The sequence below is a fragment of the Lissotriton vulgaris genome, unplaced genomic scaffold, assembly GCF_964263255.1.
Source record: "Lissotriton vulgaris unplaced genomic scaffold, aLisVul1.2 SCAFFOLD_532, whole genome shotgun sequence".
NCBI lineage: Eukaryota > Metazoa > Chordata > Amphibia > Caudata > Salamandridae > Lissotriton > Lissotriton vulgaris.
In genome coordinates this window covers 668,810-689,248 of record NW_028245496.1, presented here as the reverse complement: position 1 = coordinate 689,248, position 20,439 = coordinate 668,810, and the positions used below count along the sequence as shown (strand labels likewise).

At 48.2% G+C, this 20,439-nt stretch overlaps 1 protein-coding gene across 1 annotated transcript in view; it reads left to right on the top strand.

The window, feature by feature from the left end:
• Positions 1 to 20,439, top strand: part of LOC147666400 (ubiquitin carboxyl-terminal hydrolase 46) — a 186,355-nt gene that overhangs the window by 15,903 nt on the left and 150,013 nt on the right. Inside the window, exon 2 of the mRNA XM_086949090.1 lies at positions 5,622 to 5,702. Within this exon, the coding sequence (XP_086805216.1) occupies positions 5,622 to 5,702 (81 nt within the window). The remainder of the gene's footprint in view (positions 1 to 5,621; positions 5,703 to 20,439) is intronic.

Genomic DNA, 20,439 nt, shown 5'->3' with positions numbered 1-20,439 from the left:
GCGTTGCATCCACCCGGACATCTGTGGGCCGGGCGGCTCCGCTTTTTCTCTTCTTAATTCTGTTCCCTTTGTATAGACGCCCGCCCCGCACCCATTCCCCTTTTGTCACCCCGAGTGCTCCCTCCGAAAACAGAGCCCCCAAACCCCGAACGCCGCCCCGGCAGACCGATGCGCACCTCGCCACACCTCTCCCGCAAACCTGCCTCCCTCCGTGTCCAGCATGCCCAACTTAAACACAAACTTCACCACCCGGCTCGCATCCCCCACCACCCCCTTATTGTCCTTGAGCCACCCCCCCGGGCACCCTGGAATCCAGCCTGCCCCTTGACAGACCACACTCCTACTCCTTGTCCCCCTGACCTAGACCCCTCCGTGCCGTTAGTTATTTTCTTCCTCTTATTCTTGAGGGCAACTGTCTGCGCAGCACTCCCGCACCCCTCATCTTTGCACCAGCAGTTCCCCCTGCCCACCTCTCCCTTGCGCCTCCTTCCATCACATGCGACCCTCTACCCACCTTCCATATTCGCCCCGACCGCCCCCCCCAAACTCCCCCTATTAGCGCCGCTAATATGTCCGTCCGGTGGCATCCATCTTTATTCCCAGTGGGACCCCCCCCCAACGCTGTGCCCCACACTTAGTCACTCCGCCCAAGCTCCCCGGCTGACCCAGCTAAGAACTCCTATTCCTCGCCCGCTCCAATGGCTGCAGTTCCGAACGCGGGCCCCTCCTCCTGCCCCCAACCCTAAATTCGTGTGCCCAGCATCTCTCGGGGGACCCGCTGACCTACGCTACAGATAGTGCACCAACTTGCACTAAAGAATTGTGACCGGCCCTTGCACACATTCTCAGGACCTCCTAAATCGCTCACCCATTAACTCCTCCCACTTGTGGTCAGTTGTCCTTTGCTTAGTAGGTAATGGTGTGGCAGCATGGGGTGAGATTGAGATAGACAAGAAGGGGGGGAGAAGGTGGTGATAAAACCACGCTTGCAGCCCTGGAGACTTTTTTCCTTTACTTATTTAGCAGGAAACCGAGCTCCACCACGTCCGACCCCACACTGCCCCCGCTCTCCCCCCCCCGGCCTCAATTGGACGAAGGGTCAATCGCACAAAGACTAGGGGCCAGCACCCTGCACAATCCTCGCCTCCAACATGCTGCATAACGACAGCACACTTACATCCAGCACCTTCACCCCAGATGTCACACCCCGTACAATGCGCCCATCCCGCACTTCCAACAAAGGACTCAGTGCACCCTTCTGTGCACACCGTTGCCCGCCAAGTCCCCTCAAGGGCACACCGATCGCCCCCACACCCTGTGTCCCACCTGCACCTAGTCCGCTCCCAGGCCCCGGCCACACCCCACGCGTAAAGCCTGCCCCCACGCATCACATCCCTCTGCCCATTCCATGCCACTATTTCTTCAACAAAGGCCCCCCCCCCTTGAGCCGCACCCTCCCCACTCCCGACCGCCATAAAGCTACCCCCGTCCGCCGGCCGCTCGTGCACCCCCCTCCCTATTATTGACCACAATGCCACCCCACCCACGACAAGCCTTCTTGTGTATCCACCATCCCAAAATTTCACACCCTACCTCCCTGTATTTTGCCCTCATGACCCTGCCGCTATTCATGTTGCTTGCTCCCCTGGCTGTGCTTGCTCCCCTGCCCCCTGGCTGTGCTTGCTCCCCTGCCCCCTGGCTGTGCTTGCTCTCCTGCCCCCTGGCTGTGCTTGTTCACCTGCCCCCTGGCTGTGCTTGCTCTCCTGCCCCCTGGTTGTGCTTGCTCTTCTGCCCCCTAGTTGCTTGTGCTTGCTCTCCTGCCCCCTAGTTGCTTGTGCTTGCTCTCCTGCCCCCTAGTTGCTTGTGCTTGCTCTCCTGCCCCCTAGTTGCTTGTGCTTGCTCTCCTGCCCCCTCGTTGCTTGTGCTTGCTCTCCTGCCCCCTCGTTGCTTGTGCTTGCTCTCCTGCCCCCTCGTTGCTTGTGATTGCTCTCCTGCCCCCTCGTTGCTTGGGCTTGCTCTCCTGCCCCTGCCCCCTCGTTGCTTGGGCGTGCTCTCCTGCCCCTGCCCCCTCGTTGCTTGGGCGTGCTCTCCTGCCCCTGCCCCCTCGTTGCTTGGGCTTGCTCTCCTGCCCCTGCCCCCTCGTTCGTTAGGCTTACTTTCCCGCCCCTGCCCCCTCGTTCGTTGTGCTTGCTCTCCTGCCCCCTCGTTGCTTGGGCTTGCTCTCCTGCCCCTGCCCCCTCGTTGCTTGGGCTTGCTCTCCTGCCCCTGTCCCTCGTTGCTTGGGCTTGCTCTCCTGCCACTGCCCCCTCGCTGTGCCTGCTCCCCTACCCCTTCGCTGTGCTTGCTACCCTGCCTCCTCGTTCGTTGTGCTTGCTCTCCTGCCCCTCCCCCCTGTGTGTGGGTGCTAATGCAATAGGTCTCGCATATGCAAACGATTAAGCTATTGGCAATGTAAATGACAATGCCATTTATTTATGATTTAAAAAAAAATGTCATGAGCAATGCCAATAGCTCTACCTTTAATAATGCCGAGACCATTGCATTGTAAATGCTTGTTAACTGGTCCAGTGATGTTGTTTAACTGAATAGCAATTACTTATTCTCTTCAGGCAGACTGATTCCTGAGGCCCATCTAGCAATATTGAAAAAAAAAATCGGGGGACAATAATAATATTACGTAAGCAAATGTAAAAATAAACACTGCATTCAAAATCATCAAACACAAATGGTGGCAAGAAAGGCCAGAGTTCACTATCAACCAACTCTGAGACAGTGTGATCTTTGAAAGCTAGTTTTTACTTCCCAGAGTTCCAAAATTTACATCCTCAGTATTTTAAAAGGCCCTAGATTGATGATAACCCTAGATAAATGCTAATTTCGGACTCGTACTCTGACAATTGGAATCTTGGTTCCTGGAAATAAACCTACGTTGTACAGTATTTGTATTGCTTACTGCTGCATGACCCACACTTGCACATTGATGGTGGGTTGGAAGGATTATGGCAGGATAGAGACAATCCGAACTTGTCACAAAAGAGAAGATGTTATCCATCCCAGACCTTGCCAATTCAATCCTGTTTCCTAAACGTGTGAAGCTACTCATAGTTCTATCAGTATGGGAGTGCTGACTCGTTTACCGAAGCAGTTTTTTTGGCCCAGGTATCAATACTTCCACTGCTCCCTTGATGTATTTTTTTTTCTTTAGGTTTTAGCACTCTGTGGGATTGCAGTTTCCTTGCTCCTGCCACTGCTTGTTCATCTGACCGTCTTCCCAGTACTCCATATCCCGTTCATTACCTTCAAGTATTCATTTATTAGGTTGTGCTACCAGGCAGCTCACTTCCCTTTTTTGCACTAGGGTGCACTTTTTGAATTTTTTGTTATTGTTTAGTGAGTTGGCTGGTGTCCTCACTTAGGAGTTAGTTCCTGAGTTTTCGTGATGTGCCCATGGTCTTTTGTTACTCCCTTAGGCCTTCTGTCATTCTGTGTTCTTAGGTTGTATGCTATTAGACTTTCTACTTGTTTGTGTAATGATTTTGCTAAGTACACATGCAATGATTTGTTTTGTATTAAGAAACGACCTCTGTCTGTATCCATCAGACACAGCAGATGTGCCTTTGGGATCTCAGCCCCTGTTTGGAAGACAATTTCCCATCTCCTTGGCATCCTGCAGACAATGCCCCCTAGAGGGTTCCCGCTTTCACTCAAGAATACAGTCTTCTTTGAAAAACATATTCTTGCAAGTCCTCCCTTCCTAACTCCCAAAAGAGCTCAAAGCAGTGTTATGTTATTGTGTCCACTTGCTTAGTTTACATTTTCACCGTTAATTTTACCTTTTATTTCCATCATTTGCCGAAGTGCTTTTTGCTCTCTTGGTTTTTGAACATCACCTTAACCACACTCTACCTCGGCACAAATGACAGGATCCGGCATCGGAACATGTTCAGAAGCGTTTGGGCTAAAACTGCCACTCTTACCTGAAGAATCATCCAGAATCGGCCGTGAATTGATTTGGGCTCCCACAATCAAAACGGACCCGTAGCGGATTGCCCTGGACCTGTGCCGCAGGTGAGACCCGGAAGCTGGAGCTGGCCCCCTGAAATACTGTGTAAGCACCGCATTTATTAACTTGGAGCCTGACCCAGCTGCGATGAACTTGGGCAGCGGAACTCAAAAGTGTGGCCTTTGTTGCTGAGTGGATGCCCCCCCTCACAGCTCGAGATACAGCAGAGACAGAGCCCTAGTTGCAAAACTCCCACCGTCACCACCCTGTAGCGGCCCGACTGATAGAACGAACTGCGAATGCCACGCAGAGACGGGATTACACGGCAGAGTGACTTCCAGCTACCCGGGAACAACTGAGGAAGCACGCCTGACTAGTTAGGTGAGTCTGGTGGCTGATGCGGAGATAGGGGGCACTGAGCCAGAACACGTGGAGGGGTGACAAACCTGTGCAGTGTGGGCCGCTGCAAGGAGCAGTGACCCGGTCAGCAAGCAGAGCGACGAGGGACGTGTGAAAATGAAGTGAGCCCCTGAGGCAGTGGACCTATCTGGACCCGAGAGATGGAGAGAGCCGGAGGATCGAGGAGGAGCCCGGGGGCGCTGAGTTCGTGCTTGCGAACCTATGTCGCAGATCATAGGTGAAGAGCATTTTGCCGTTGTTACACAGTGAGAAGCAGCTGGGAGAGGGATTTCTGAAAAGCAGCGGATGGACAGTAGACCCAACAAGCGAAACTGAAACCGCGGTGGTAGAGCACGAGACGCCGTCGCAGAGGAAGATTCCGACGCGCGCCTTGGGATTGGGTCGCGCGTGTGAGCTGTCTACGTTACAAGTTCACACGCGCGACCCAATCCCAAGGCGCGCGTCGGAATCCGCCTCTGCCATTGACAAAGCTGAGCGCGTGGCCAGCTCTTGTCTCCACTCATTGTCGGCTGAGCCGACGACTATAGTTCTCGGCGAGAACGCGCTTCGTGCGATTCTAGCCGAGACCCAACGTTGTCGGCTGAGCCCACGACTATAGTTCTCGGCGCTTCTAGCCGAGACCCAAAAACTTATTCACACGTTTCCAGTTTCGGCTGAAAATAGTGGCAGATGCGACACCTCAGGTAATTTATCATGAAGTCAGTTTGAGGCCTACCTGCTTGCAGAGATGTTAGCTCCGTATTAATGTCAACTGAATTCTGTGCACGGTGTGTCTGATGGACATAGCTGGGAACCCTGAACAAGCACATCGGGGAGCACAGACACTCTTAAAACATCTTCCAGTTATTTGAGGAGGGACGCGGGTCTAATTCTCTCTTCCGTTGCTGGTAACATTGGAATGCGCTGTAGTCATTCGTTCGACTGTTTACATCTTTTCTAAGCTAACAATGAGGATAGCAGATCTCACAACGGTGCCCTGAATCATAGCGCTCTACAGTATCCTCTGTCATATAGGCCATGGCTATTTATTGGGCTCGTACTGTATTCTTTAGCTATCGCAAGTGTGGTTTAGTTCCTTAAATTGCCTTCTTCTTAACTGTTGAAGCTATGCCGGCCGTAGAAAGTGCAATAGTTGTAGCACATGTTGTGTTTTCTAAAATGTGTTTTCTAATTGGAGTGCATTTTCTTCTTTTACCAGGGCACCAATGCCTCTGCTCTGGAAAAAGACATAGGTCCAGAGCAGTTCCCAATCAACGAACATTACTTTGGACTGGTGAACGTAAGTAGCAATTACAAATCAATAGTATAAAAATAATATTGCTTACTACTTTAGTAGTGCTCTTTCATAAAGGAAAAAATAACACTATAAAAAGTAGCGCCCACCAATTTTATCACTAACCGGGATAAATGGCTGATTCAAGTCTGTATGTATTCAAATCTGTTGCTTTCAACTGATTGAACCCGTTGTGATTATTATTATTATTATTTTTTAACTCACTTACTCCAAAGTTTAGCAGTGGGCACGTATTCATTTATCTGAATAACCCCAAACAACTAAAGTATAATTATTTAGCGTGCAAATCTTTTGTTATATGCTGTTAGTTGGAGATGACACTTTTTGCAATCACCCCCAAACAAGTTGTTTTTGCTTCCCTTAGGACTCTGAGCACTTTACCACTGCTAACCAGTGCTAAAGTGCATGTGCTCTCCTCTAAAGATGGTAATATTGGCTCCTACCCAATTGGCATATTTGACAGGATTGGCTGCTCCTGAACGAGGGTGCAGGGTAGGGGGAATAAAAAATAAAATAAAATGACTTACGTGGGTGCCGCCAGCTGCCACCTCTCCTCCGTCTTCTCCGCGCCCCAGCAGGAAGCACACATCCTCCCAGAATCTTTTTGACAATCTGTCTCAGCACCTTTGTTCGGCGCTCAAATGGGGACAGGGAAACTGTGCATGTGCACTACCAGGCGGTGTATTGCAGCCTGGTGGGGAAAATACAAAGTGTGCAAGACTGTTTGACCAGCCCAAGAGTGCGGACCGAGCAGTCCTGCACACTTTAGAGTGTTCTTAACACTCCTCCCCCTGCTCTTCCCAGCCCCACCAACTTTGTACTGAAGCAGGAAGGAAAACTAAAATGATATCAGTTATTATCATTTTGTTTTTCTTTTTAAACTGCTTGCAGAGCAGTGGGGCAATACTCCTCTGCCTTAGCAGAGGAGCCGCTGCTGATATTTTGTTTACTTAGAAGTCCATAGTAAAGTGCACTACATGTACCCAGTGCCTGTAAATTAAATGCTGCTAGTGGGCCTGCAACACTGCTTGTGCCAAAAACTTAAGTAGCCTTATACCCATGTAAGAGACATTTCCAAATGTTCAGATATGAATGATTCCAGTTTGGTGTCTCTGGAATCCTAACTTATGGTGAAGTCAGATTTTAAATAACCATTCTGAAATGCCATGTTTAGAAAGTTGGCATTTTTATGCTTAAGCCATTTAGTGCATGTAGTCTGCCTCTGATCGCATGACTGGGAGTTGTTGTCAGTTGGGGGTTGTTTATTCCTCCTAGACAGCCACACACAATGGAAGCTTAGGCATGTCTCAATGGGCCATATCTGGCAGGATGTGAGGCAGGAGCTAGGCTCAGCCTCACTCACGCCTGAGTAGGCTGTGTCCTGCCTACACATAAAGGGGCTGCAGACCCCTTGCAGTGAGTCTGGAGCCACAGCAGAAAGGTAGGACCTCTTTGCACGTCAAAGGCATGTCTTTGAAGTTTCCCCACTTCAAAGGCACCACTGGTTAGAAATACTGGACCTCAGACATCACCACTTCAGTACACTTTTGGACCTGTGGATACTCTGCCAAGAAGAATGACTGCTGTGCTGCTGAAGGACTGCCACTCTGCTGGACTGTTGCTCTGCCGGAGTCCTGCTTTGCCGTGCCGGCCTGCTGCTCTCCTGCCTGGTTGAGAAGGTCTGAACCTGCATCATTTAATGACAGAATCCAGAGTGACTTCAAGGGCAAGTTGTCTGGCTCCCTGATCTGAAGCCTCTGAGACATAACAGGCTTCCAACCCCTGCATTTGGATTCTGCTATCTGTGAGTCTACCCTGCCAAGTGGTGCAAACCCAGTCCTTAATCTTTGGAAGTCGCCGAAAGTACTTGCCAGCCGAATCTGTGCACCATCTTTCCTGAGAGACGCACCCCGAGCAAAACTAATGCCTCTCCTTGACTCGGGGCATTCCTGAGCAGAACCGATGCATTGCTGCTACTGCATGGATTGGACCAGTCGCAAGACTCATCGATGCCTACTGCAGCTTGGGACAGATGCATCGATTTGGAACCGCTGCTGCGGGATGCTTTTCTCTGCGCAAGCTCTTCGCATCCCTTGTCAAAGGCCGCCTCAACGACGAAACTTGGCATCACAGATTCACTGCTCGTCTAAATCGATGCATTGTCTCTGCTGCGCCTTGCATCTTTGGCACCGGACTTCGTAGCACAAGCCCTGTCAACAGGATCTTCAACACAACAAGGCCTCGCTACGCAGCCTCTTCGAATCTCCGAACCGAAGCCTCGCCTCTGCTGCGTGAAGCATCTTTGACGCAGATCTATGCAATACTCTGCAACCAGGATTTAAGGTACTTTGTTCAGTGGGCCTAACTGGGTCCCACTAGCCGGCCCACACTCCATCGCGTTTGGCTTGAACTTGTGACTTTGTCCTGGCCTGATGGACCAGATAATTCCCAGTAATGCTTTATGCCTTTTGGTGCTTTTTTTCACTATAAATTAAAACGATTAATAGCTCTGGTTCTACTAATTGGATTTTTATTGTTTTGGTCTTGTTTTATTAAAGTCAGTTCTATTTGTTTAACCTGGTATGGGAACATTTTGTGTGGTGTTTTACTGTTTGAAGTGTTGCACAGATACTTTACACATTGCCTCGAAGTTAAGCTTTACTGTTCTGTACCAAGCTATCAGAGGGTGAGGATAGGCTAATTTAGGGCTTTTCTGCCCCTTACCCTGATTAGGATTGTGGTTGCTGCTTGACCAGGGCTCATACCACAGTCAACCAGTAACCAATTTCTAACACTGTTGGATAGATGTTGTACTTTCTGAGCATCACCTCTCAGTAATCACTGATTGTTTTGCTAAATGGCTGGCATTGGGAGCTTAAAGCTTGGGTTTTCTGTTCTAATCGCAGGCTGTAAAATACACTTTGAGTTGGACAATTTCTAAATGGCATCTTAAGTTTGTTTATTATCAGACTCGTTTCATTGCATGTGGCTGGACTTTGTCCTTAATGGTACAGTGAGTAGAAAATACTGAGTGGATTGGAATGCAAGTAATTACTAATGGCTGAGATTAGTTGAAGCATTTCACCCATCACTTTTGTTTTCTCAATGGCATTAATACATGGGACTGTTTTTTGTTATTTGAAATACAAAATAGTCCTGGGCAGGATTGTCTGGTGACTCCAGTGCTATCCACATTATCTACGGAACAACTGGCCCACATGTTACCTATGGAGATGGTGGGTATGATCCTAGAAATAGTCAATCAATTTGAGGAGTTGCTAGACCTGTGTGTTGGTTGTTTTAAGTTAGAGATATTTTAGACCTAGGTACTTAGAGAAAAGCGGCTGAAATGGGAAAGGGAATAATGTTTGTTGTTTGGGAGCTAAAGTATAGAATTTTATGAATGCCTGCTACAAAGCATTGGGGGAAGGTAGCTGTGTCCGGGGGTCTCGTGTCTTGCTTCAGAGTTTCTACCCTGGTTGCGGAAGAGGTGTCTTTTGCTCAGCCAGCGACTGCAATGTTGTACTGGGGCCCAGTTTCTAGAATAGGTGTACTGTATGCTCTTGTACCCATTCCTTGTCATCCAGGTGATTCTCTTAGGTTTGCTGTTGTAAAACGGGGTAGAATGTAATGGGATGCTGGTTGTGTGATGTTGATTGTAGAGTGTATAGGATCATTTGGGTGAGGAATGTGTGGCGGGTTCTGTGGTTTGCATGAAAAGGTGTCTGTGTTGTCTGTCTCTCGTGTGTGGGAGGGTCCTGTTTAGGCCTGTGAGTGTTATGGTGTTTGTGGGGTGTTATGGGAGGACATGGCGATTCAATTGAATGCCTCTCCTTGGGGCAGTCTGTAAGTTTATGGGGGTAGTCTGGGTTTTTTGTGTCGGACCTGAGTAGTGCGTTTTCTGAGTGAGGGTTCATCCCTATGGCTTCTGTTTGTGGGTGAGGTTAAGCTGTGTGGGTATGATATGTCTGAATGGTGGTGAGGCTACCATAGTGCTCTTCTTTTGGTTGTAGCTTCCAATAATGTAGAGAAATGTTGTTTAAGTAGCTCCTCGTTAGTGCCAGAGGCTTGGATCAGGATAGTTCCATTCTTGTAGATGGAGATCGAACCTTTAGCTCTAGGCCGGAGATGTCTGGATCAATAGTTTGTGGCCATGCAGCATATTAGTTGCCTTTGCTTCATGTAGTTTAGTAGTCAGTACTTCACTGTTTAGTGCAGTGTGAATCCTATTTATTTCATCTAGTGGTCTTGTTTCTCCTCCGTTTGCCTTGTGGACTATGGCCTTGGTTAAAATTGTCACCCATGTCTGTTTTATTTCTTTATTTTTATTTCTTTATTTTATAATGCGCATGAATCATCCCAGAAGGGATGATTTATATCTTTAGATTTATATCTTTAGATCTGTGTGCCCAGTCTTTTAGAGTCTTGGTCTGTCCAGACATTAGGAAATTTCATTTGGGTCTTATTATTCCCTTGTCTATATCTAATAAGTCTCCTCTGTATTGAACACTAACCTAATGTCAGTTTTGTCATGCCTGTATCTATATAAAGATGTAGCTATACTGCGACAAGTCCTTCCAGATGTGTTTGTCTGTTTGAATGATTTTTGTAGTTCGCAATAAAAGGGTGGGGACAGCTTTGTTCCCAAGACAATAGTTGAGTTTCTTTTATACTTAATTCTACAAATTGTTTGGGCCTTCGTCACGCCGCTGAGGGTGCAGATATTGCTACTGGTGTGGCGTGACCAGTCCTTTGTAGTATTTAGTAGCATTGCCTCGCCATTAGTCTTTGCCTTTCTCTGTCTAGGTAGAGTGTGAAGGATTTAGGAACATTGCCTCCACATGCAGTTTAGTAGTCAGTACTTCACAGTGTAGTGGCAGTGTGGACCGCATTTCTTTCATCTAGTTGTCGTGTTACTGCTCTTTTTGCCTTTGTGGACTCTGTCCTCGCTTAGAATTGTCACCCATGTCTGCTTTATATCTGCATGCCCTGTCTTGTAGAGTCCTGGTCTGTCCAGATAATAGGAAATCTCAGTTGGGTGTTATCATTCTCATGCCTATATCTAATAAGTCTCCTCTGTATTGGACACTAACCTAATGTCAGTTTTGTCATGCCTGTATCTATATAAAGCTGTAGCTATACTGCGAAAAGTCCTTCCAGATGTGTTTGTCTGTTTGAATGATTTTTGTAGTTCGCAATAAAACGGTGGGGGCAGCATAGTTCCCAAGACAGTAGTTGAGTTTGTTATATACTTTGTCACACCGGTGAGCGTGCAGATATTGCTACTGGTGAGTTCTTTGTAGGATTCAGTTGCACTGAGTCTGCCAGTAGTTTTTGCCTTTCTCTGTCTAGGTAGAGTGTAAAACTGATTTAGGAACCTTGACTCCACATGTGGTTTTCCCCTTTCAGAATCTCTATCCAGGTAGTGAGTTTAGGGAGATGCCTTTTGCCCTTGTGTTTAGGCCCTGCCTGCTGAATGTAGTGTGCATAGGGGCCTGGTGGCTTTGTTTGTATGTGCGCCCATTACTGTCTCTTTTGTTCTGCCTGTGTATTTACGTTTGTGCCTTTGCTCACTGTGCTACTGGATCCAAACTAGCCTGGCTGATGAGGGGTGTTACCCCAAAACCGGTCCCATGGAGACCCGGCTTGGCAGTTCGGGCTGGAATGTTCCCATGAGGAATGGTCATGACTGATTTGCATATGACTTGGTCAAAATTCGGGTGGCGTAGTGCGTAAAAGAACAAGGGATTTAACCCAGATCACTTTACTGGGGGTGAATGTTTGATTTATTTTGCATTCCATCCATCATTTGTTGCTGCAACACCTTTCATCCTAAGTGGGATGGGTATGCCTAGACGTGGGTTCCTTGCTCGCTGTTCCACTGGATTGAAGCTAGCCTAGTTGATGAGGGGCGATACCCCGAAACGGTCCCAGGATGCTTGTTTCCGGCCCAAGGAGCACCCGGCATGGCAGTTCTGGCTGGACTGTTCCAGTGAGGAGCAGGGTCAAGGTTGATTTTGATATATGGCTTGGTCCAAACTTAGGTGAAGTAGTGAGCAAAAGAACAATGAATTTAACCCAGATTTCTTGACTGGGGTTGCTAGTTTGATTTATTCAGCAATTCTTGCATCATTTGTTGCTGCAACACTTGCAGAAACTTAAGTGCACGTTTGTTGGGGGGGGGGGGGGGGTGTCCTGTCCTCTGCCCTCTGTTTTGTGGAATCTTGTTTCTTCCCTGTCTGCCCGCCATCTTAGGGTTTTATTTTTTTCCTCGCGGCAGTGTGGGTTCAGCTCCAACTTTATCTTCAGTTCTTTTCATGCATGTTTTCAGGTCCTTGCCTAAGCTACTCGACAGTGAATCTGCACCTGTTGTGTGCTCAGTTCCGCTTTTTTCTCGGGTTCTATTTGTGTCTGGTGATGTCTTAATTTCTTGTGTGTAACTAAATTGTCATCTGATTGGTTTCATCTCGCTGTTGGGGTTAGGAAAGACCCCTGCCTTAGCTTCTCAGTCTTGCTCCCCATCCATGCATGCCCAGCATCATTGACCGCCGTATAGCTTGCGTTTAGGCGGCCGTCTCAAGAAGCTATATCACTTCAAAATAAAAGCAAAGGACCCACCTTTCCATACTGTGTACAAACCCTGGTCTTTATGCTGAATGTAATTTGGGATTGGCCATTGTTAAATACATTATGAGAAAATACCTTAATAGATACTGTGCTTTTCGTCAATCCATAGGTGCCTTTGTAATGAACTAGATGCTTTTATTTATCGATTCAAAATTGCAAAGGGTATGGAGATCAGTAAATAAAATAAAAAAGTGACCTGCACATTTTAACACGTGAAGTGGCCCAGCAAATGGCATCTTCCTTGCCCTGTAAAAACTTAAAATGAAATGAAATTACTAAAAAATCATTTTTAAAGGACTGTTAGGTGTGGTGAGCAGCACAGGAGCAGGTGGGGTGAAACAACGAGGAGGTAATGTGTATTTATGTGTATTTATGTGTTGGTTTTGTCATTTACATTGCCGTTAGCTTAATCTCTCGCAATGTGAGACCTATTGTACTCTACGGACGAGCTCAGCAGACAGCAATTACTACCACACACACACCCAGAGCCACACAGGCACAGATGATGTACCTCCTAGAAACAGTTACCAATGGACTAAATGAAGTGGATGTTACAAATGCACAGTTGATAGGCCTCACAGCAGAGTAGGAGGCACTCAGGGGGCATCCAACAATCATGCCTCAAATATGTACCAACTTATTGGGGTTTACATGTGTTCCTGCCTTCAGACCGTGTACCAACTTGAGCATTTGTTGTTTTTTCCAACAGGTCATGTACAGCGACCATGATATATGAGGTGTTCACAACATGCTGCAATGTATCTTGCTACATTGATAACCAATTGTAATGTACCGCCGTATGTTGGATATTCATAGACATGGTAAATAGTCTAAGTATGCGCACTATCCTGAGTTCTGTAACAACGCTATTTGGAGATTAACTTTGTTTTCTGTCACATAATGGTAACCAACATACCTACCGACACTGAGCATATTTCAAGTTCATGTGTTTTGACACTTTACAAGAATCACAATACACTGATATAACTACATGCACCACAAACACGTTTTTGACACAATCCCTTCACCCAGGGAATTGCCGTTTTTACGTAGTCCCTAGAGATGGGGTGAGCATGTTCTGACTCTTCCTCATTTTAATTTTTTTTGAAAATCTTTATTGAAATTTAAGGCATAAGTTGTATTCACACGGTTACATTCGAACTTTCATCTCAGAATCACATATCTATACGGAGTATATTCATAGTGTCTACTGCTTGATCTTGTATATAGCTAGCCGGTTTCAAACAGTAAGAAGTAGTAACGTATCCGTGTATGCATAAATCACTTCTCGTAGTACATTTTAAAGGCCTTCTGTGTTGTACAGTACATTATTTTAACCATCAGAACATTAAATCGTAAAACTAAAAAAGAGTCATCACATTTTAGTAGTCTTTTCACGTACACACCAACTTCCAGCCACTCCACCTGCTTCATGTTAGGCAGCTCGGTAAATCTGCATTTGAACGTTGCCCTGTCTGGTTCAGTAATTTTAGCAAACCACCACCCAGCTATCTATTCATCGTCCCCATCAGAGTCCAAGTCTTCTTCTTACGGTAAGGGTTCACAAATTTCTCCTCTATAAATATTCCATGCTGCCCATACCTTATTCCATTTTCGGGGGCATGCCCTGAGTACATACACCGCCCTTTCTGTAACCATCAGCATGTCCATGTTTTTACTCCACTTAGTAGCTGTAGGCAGTTCCTGTGCCCCCTATTTTTGCGCAATGTCTCGTTTAGCTACCACCATGGCCAGGGTAGCCCATATCTGACCATATCTATCCAGATCATTGGGGTCCCAGATGTTCAATAAGCAAGTCGAGCCAGGATCGGTCGCGGCGCTGCACCCGGTTTCGGTCTGCCTCCCGGGACCCGGTTGGCCCTTTCGACGGAGAAGAAGGTGGATAGGCCCTTGGGTTTAAGTTCTTTCTGTATCAGCTCCTCCACATAGAGGTCCATTGCTCTCGTACCTTCTGATTCTGGAACCCCAAGGATCCTTACGTTGTTCTGTCTGGAGCGCCCTTCTTGGTCGTCCAGCCGTTCTCGCAGTGCCTTGTTTTCCGCAGCTATCTTCTCCACCGTTGCCTGGAGTTCAGAGACATCCTCGACCAGGGATTTCGTCACAACCTCATAGAGCTTACTTTTTCGGACATTTTATGGAAGTCCGCCCTGATAAGTGTGATCTCGGTTGATATTGACCCTACCGTTGCTTGGACTTGCGTCGGGGCTTTCATCACGTCGTCCAGTGTGGCCTGCTTGCTGCCTGCTTCCTCTGCTGACTTGCCTGCCGGAGATTTCCCGTCCGCGGAAGGAGAGGCATTCTTGTCGCGTGCAAATCTGTCAATTCTGGTTTGGGTAGTATTGCTCTTGCTCCCCCTGCCCGACTTTTTTGCCGCCGCCAGTGGATCGATGAATGGTCGATGTCCTCGAGGTCTTCCGCGGCTTTCAACTGTCTCTCACCGGGTTCAACAGTGTTGTGCCATTAGCTGCGCCCACTGAGTCAGCGGTCACTGGCTGCGCCCTCTGAGTTAACGGCGTCGCTCCAATGGTGCAGCTGCGACCAAGTCCCGGCTTGTGCAGGGGGGGCGAGGGGGGCAACCCCTCCTTCACGTTGTATTTTCCTGGCCGTTTTGTGAGGTTTCCTCTGCCCCACAAGCCTCCCAGATTCAGTGTCGATTCAGCGCTTGCCCCTATTTGCCCCTCAGTATAGTTCACCAGTCACCAGGCTGTTTATGTGTTCATTATGCCTTTACTTATCCCTGCTCCAATATTTCTGTCTTTATGATGTAGCCGAGTGAGTTTCCGGGTGTTAGGGCTCCTGTGCAACCGGCAGTCAGGCTGTGACATGTGTATCAAGATTATGTCCGTGTTGGGCGTCCTCCGCACTGCACCAAGATGGCGTCCCGCCGGTATTGTTATGCCTCTATCACCGCCTGGCTCCTTCCTCATGCAGGGCCGTGATTTGCAAGGCTCCAGACACTTTGGCCCAATGCGCTACTTGATGCAGCTCTCCGGTACCTCCCGCTGTCCTACCTCGGCCGCGGGAGGATTTCTATCACCGGGGCCCGATTTTACTGTACCAATATGGCAGCCCGCCGGATTCAACACTCTTCGCGTTTCTCCTCGCCGCCCGCAGTCCGGCTTTTCTTTCAAGAAGTGTCCCGGTGCGACTCTCTGCACTTATAGGCGCCCCCACCGTTGCGGTGATGTCTACTGCCGCCGCCGGCGCACCTCTCCCGTATCTCTCCTGCGCTCCCTCTTGGACGGGTGCTTCCGGCGTCTCTCGGCCGGGTCCCTGGCAATTCCTGCCAGTCTCTGCAGCACGCCAGCCCCTGGTGTCCACTGCTTTTCTAGGCCGCCAGGTCCGTCGTCTCTATCTTGGGTTCCCGGTGTTCAATCTTCACCGGAGTCAAGGCCGTCCGTTCCGCCCGGTCCCAGGTTTCAGGTCCTCTCCACAGAGGTCATGTGAAGTACGGATTTATGTCCGGATCGTTGAAGAGGCCGCGTTGTCACCGGAGCTCTTCCTTTATGCTGCCGCCATGCTCGGCTGCAAGCCACGCCCCCGACTCTTCCTCATTTTAAGACAGTGACGAGGAGCGCCGGCATGTCCTCGTGCACGCCTACCACGTCATAAATCACGACACCTTGCGGATGCCTGAGTGTCTCGAGAGCGAATCGCCAGGAATGCAAGGTAAGCGGGCTGCCCTTTTTCGTCCATCTAGAAAGGAGCGCCATTCATATCCGAGCCCATTTGCGATGCTATGCGATCTTTCAAAGCACGAGCCATTAAGTAGGATACTTCTGTGTTTAAAGCAACAGAATCATTTAAAGGCTCACCACCGTAGTTAAGGAACGCGGCATAATGTGTTTTTAAGTTTTTCCAACGTGGTCTCAATACTTGCAAACCGCTTCACAGAATTCCGTTATCCCCTAGTGTGTAGCCATGCCCGACATTCGATCACACTCAGCCTCAGGGCACCGGACCTGCATTAGGGTTACACCGCTTTAGAACCATACAAGTGCCCACACCCTACCGGGTTTCATGGCAGCCCTAGGCCCATGCAACACCGCTATTTTCAACTCATTCGCGGGTTGCTCACCTCGGCGGCCACTCTCCCGCTGTATTAGACCCCGCACCTCTTGGCTTCTCAAGCCAGCAGGTGACCATGGTCTCGCTATGCGGACTTTTTCAATTAATCTTTATCCTTTTGATGTTTTATCACCTCTGTGTTTTTATTTTTATTTGGATGCCTCAGTAAGAGCCTCCCTCCCTTATCTCCTACAGAATTATTTGGGATTTTTTCCGACATTTTCCAAGCTTACACTGCTGCAATTTAAACGTATTCACTGATGTAAGTACCGTCATGGAGACCACACAGATGAGTGTTCCCTCTCTGCTAGTTTTTGCCCATTAGCAGCTATGTGACAGTTTACCTTCCCTCCTTAGGAGCTTCAGCAAGAGTTAAAGTAGCAGACAGCGGGAGGGACGCCCCTGTACCTTGGACGTCTCGCTCGCATAAATCAGGGGCCGTGTTATAGAGGGCTTGGCCAGGCCTTCTTTTCGGAAACCACTTCCCGCCTGACTTAAGGAACAAGGAAAGGCACGGACAGCGGGAGGGAGGGCAGGAAAGGCACGGACAGCGGGAGGGGGGCGGGAAAGGCACGGACAGCGGGAGGGGGCGGGAACGGGCACACGGACAGCGGGAGGGGGGGCGGCAGGAATGGCCACAATCAAAAGCACTGACCTGGACCTGGACTTCCTCCGGTGGCGGTCGGCCGCGGAATGACCAAAAGAAACATGGACGACCAAAAAAATAAAACCCGCCCACCGCCGCACTGACGTGATAAAAGGGGCTGAATGAGAAAAAATCTCAGGAACGCCCATGAATCGCCTCCCAGAATGACGGACGCCTCTCTCTTTCAATGGCTAGCCTCCATTTATGGAGCTAGCCAATGGAACAGAGAGGCGGGAATAAGCCACATACTGGTAAACAAAAGTTTTCGCCTGCGCGAAATGCTGCTTGCGCAGCTGTTCGCCAGGCGAAACCTAAAAACTGTGCACACATGGATTTCTGGAAAAAAAATCCCTAAATGTAAGCAGTGGTATGGAAGGCAGCCAATTAAAAGGACGGGAAAGAGACTATGCTCCAAGGGAAGGCCATGTACAAGAAGAGGAAGGAAAGAAAGCCATTAAATAGGAAATAAGCAAATGACAGTGACAAAGCTAACCAATAGTAAACAGCGGACAGGCTCTAAGCCTAATTTAAGTTTTTGCTACGGTCCACAAGCAGATTTTCACAACCAGACAGCTAAAAGCTGTGGGCTAGGAGAGACTTAAAAAAATAAATAAAGGATTAAAGAAAAATGGAGGGATTACAAAAGTAAATACTAAAGAAGTATGAAAGCCTGAGAAATCTTAATCAAATTAATAGATGGTGGAGGGCCTAACAGAAACGTCCAAAATTGAATTTCTAGAAAATGAGGCGTTTACAATACATGTGGGCACTAACATTTTTATATTAGTTTCTCCATAACCAGAGTCAGGCCTTTGGATTCATTGACGTAGTGCAGTCATTTACAAGGTCCACCCCCAGGCTGATCCAGGGCACTAAGGCAATATGGAGAGTCGATAGGAGAGGGCAGCTAAGCGCAAGGTGCTCATGGGGGGTCAAAAGCCAATAGAATCAAGTCCTTGTGGCAGGTTTCATCAAGGGGGTACGAGTCCCCACCAGCTGCGGGAATCTAAGTCCAGCAGCGGAGCCATCCCCCCCCCCCTCTCCGCTCCCAGGCCCACGAGAAGTCTGAAACCCCATTGTTGGTTCCAGACACCCCGCCAAGTAAGAAACAGAGGAAAAATGTCTCTAGAAGCAGTCGGTAGTCCAGGCGTGCCGCTCTCTAGTTTCCCCGGTGCAATGCCTTCAGGTCTTTCAGGGTGTTGGTGTAGAAGCACATAAATACAGGAACTCAGTACTCTTAATACATTCTTTATTAGCTTGAAGCCGCCAGGCTAACACGTCCTCTCTCCAGCTCGTCCCTGCCGTTCTCCAGTACCTTGATGTTCCATATGGTCATCTAAAAAATAACATTGCAACAAATGAACATAACACAGGCCTCACCTCCTGCTCCCAGGCCCAGCCCACTTAACATAGGCAGTCCCCTGCCGCACCACCACCCAAGCGCTCTCCTTGATAGTTCAGTGGGAACCAGAGATTGGCACTTCACAAAATCAATGCAGGGCCAGCCCAGCTCAGCTGGAGGGCTCGACAGAGCAGGGACCACACTCCCACGCGAGCTTTGCACTAGGTGCCAATCAGCTCTGCAGTGTGCGTCGTCTCTACCTCCAGTGTCAGCACTCTGTAAGTGTAGGCCTCCAAGTCCAATGCTTCCTGCTCTAAGCCTCGGTACTTATTGCAGGTAACAGTGAGGACCCTCTCACTCCGGCCCTGGGGTCGCACTGCCGTCTGTCCGCAGGGTCTGGGTATGCAGACTTCAGGCCAAGTGGGAGTCGCTTAAGGTGCAGAGGGGACCCTGTAAGCAACACGGTGGTCCGGCCTCAGGCTATCGCCAACTTGTCCCCCTCTACTGGTTCAACACTTCTCTACGCAGTTCACGCCGCCCCAGGATCCGTCTGCCACGGAGCTCTAGCTTGGGTCCCACCATGCGGCATTCCCCGCTCGGTGATCTTGCCCGGCGGCTCCTGGCACCATGAGACCCCATGGGTCACCTAAGATCTCCTGCAGCCCACTCCGATATTGCGCTGGCAACGGGGATATTTTGCCCTGTGTGGCGGCTTTTTAGACTGGCCAGGTCGGTGGAGGGAATGGAAAGACGCGAAACCATATCTCACTCATCCGCCATCTTGGCCACACTCCTTCTTGTACATGTTTAGACAAACTTCCATGTGTAGGTGATGGAGCGGAAATCTCACGGTAATCTCTCCTTGCAAAAGTACCATTACCTTTGTTTTCCGCTCAAGGCGAAAGATCTTTTCCACCATGTTATGACCAAGAGGACACTTACATAAACATGAGCATATCCATATCAAATGCAAATAAATAAGTCGATAATGAGAAGTAGTTTTTAAGGGATTTATTGTTCAATCATAAGTCATATTTCTCTGACTCATCATTCAATAGTCATATCAATCGGGTTACAGAATTGAAAATAGAAAAAAATAGAATCGATACAGAGCATATCATAGATTGCATAAAGGAAGGTATACCTATTCTAAGAAAATGAGGCATAAACGATGTCAGGCAGAAATACAAAGCAAGAGTGAGCTTAGCATGAAGCTAAATCAATAATTGAAAAATCTCCCATGAACAGAAATAAAGCATAGGGCAAATTCATCTTGGCAAAACCAGTTAGTCAAAGCATAAAGCTTGGGGCTTTAAGCAAAAAGCCTGCATCTAAATCTGCCCTTGTTCCCTCCCAGCTGATTTTTCTCTCCTCTCGCTCAGCTATATCTCCGTCTGAGCCTCTCTGTTCCCTCCCCCAGAGGCTTCCCACAGCACCTCCCATCTCTGCTGAACTAAAAATCCTTCTAAAAAGAACCCAAAAAAGCCTCCACACCTCAGCTAGGAACGTTTATATAGTTTAGCAAAAATGTTTCAAAACATGTGACGTCTCCAGCCTATTGAAGTGCAGAAAGACCGCAACACCTTTGGTTGGTTGCTCACTTCATCAATCAGGCAAGTTCTTGAAACACATTTGAATTTTGATTCAAACACATTTGAATTTTGCTTTAAATGATTTAATCTCCTAAATTCCTGATAAAGAAACAATTTAATTTTCAACTAAACAGAAAACATTTATTTCAACAAGAACTTATTAGGTCGAAGACCGTAAATACATTTTACAGTAAGAAGAAAATGTATGCTTTGCAGTTACTCTAGCAATGAAATGAATGAGGCTTTGTTTAAGCAACTTAATACTGATAAAAGCAAGTTGCAGGCTTTAAAGTATAAGACGCTTCTTTCTTTCATGGAGCACAGGAAAGGGCAAACATTCCATACTTATCTCAAGGACAGTGCTAGCACTTTCGAAGCAAACTAAATCAGAGCTGCATTTCAGCTTTTCTAGACTTTCAAATGCAT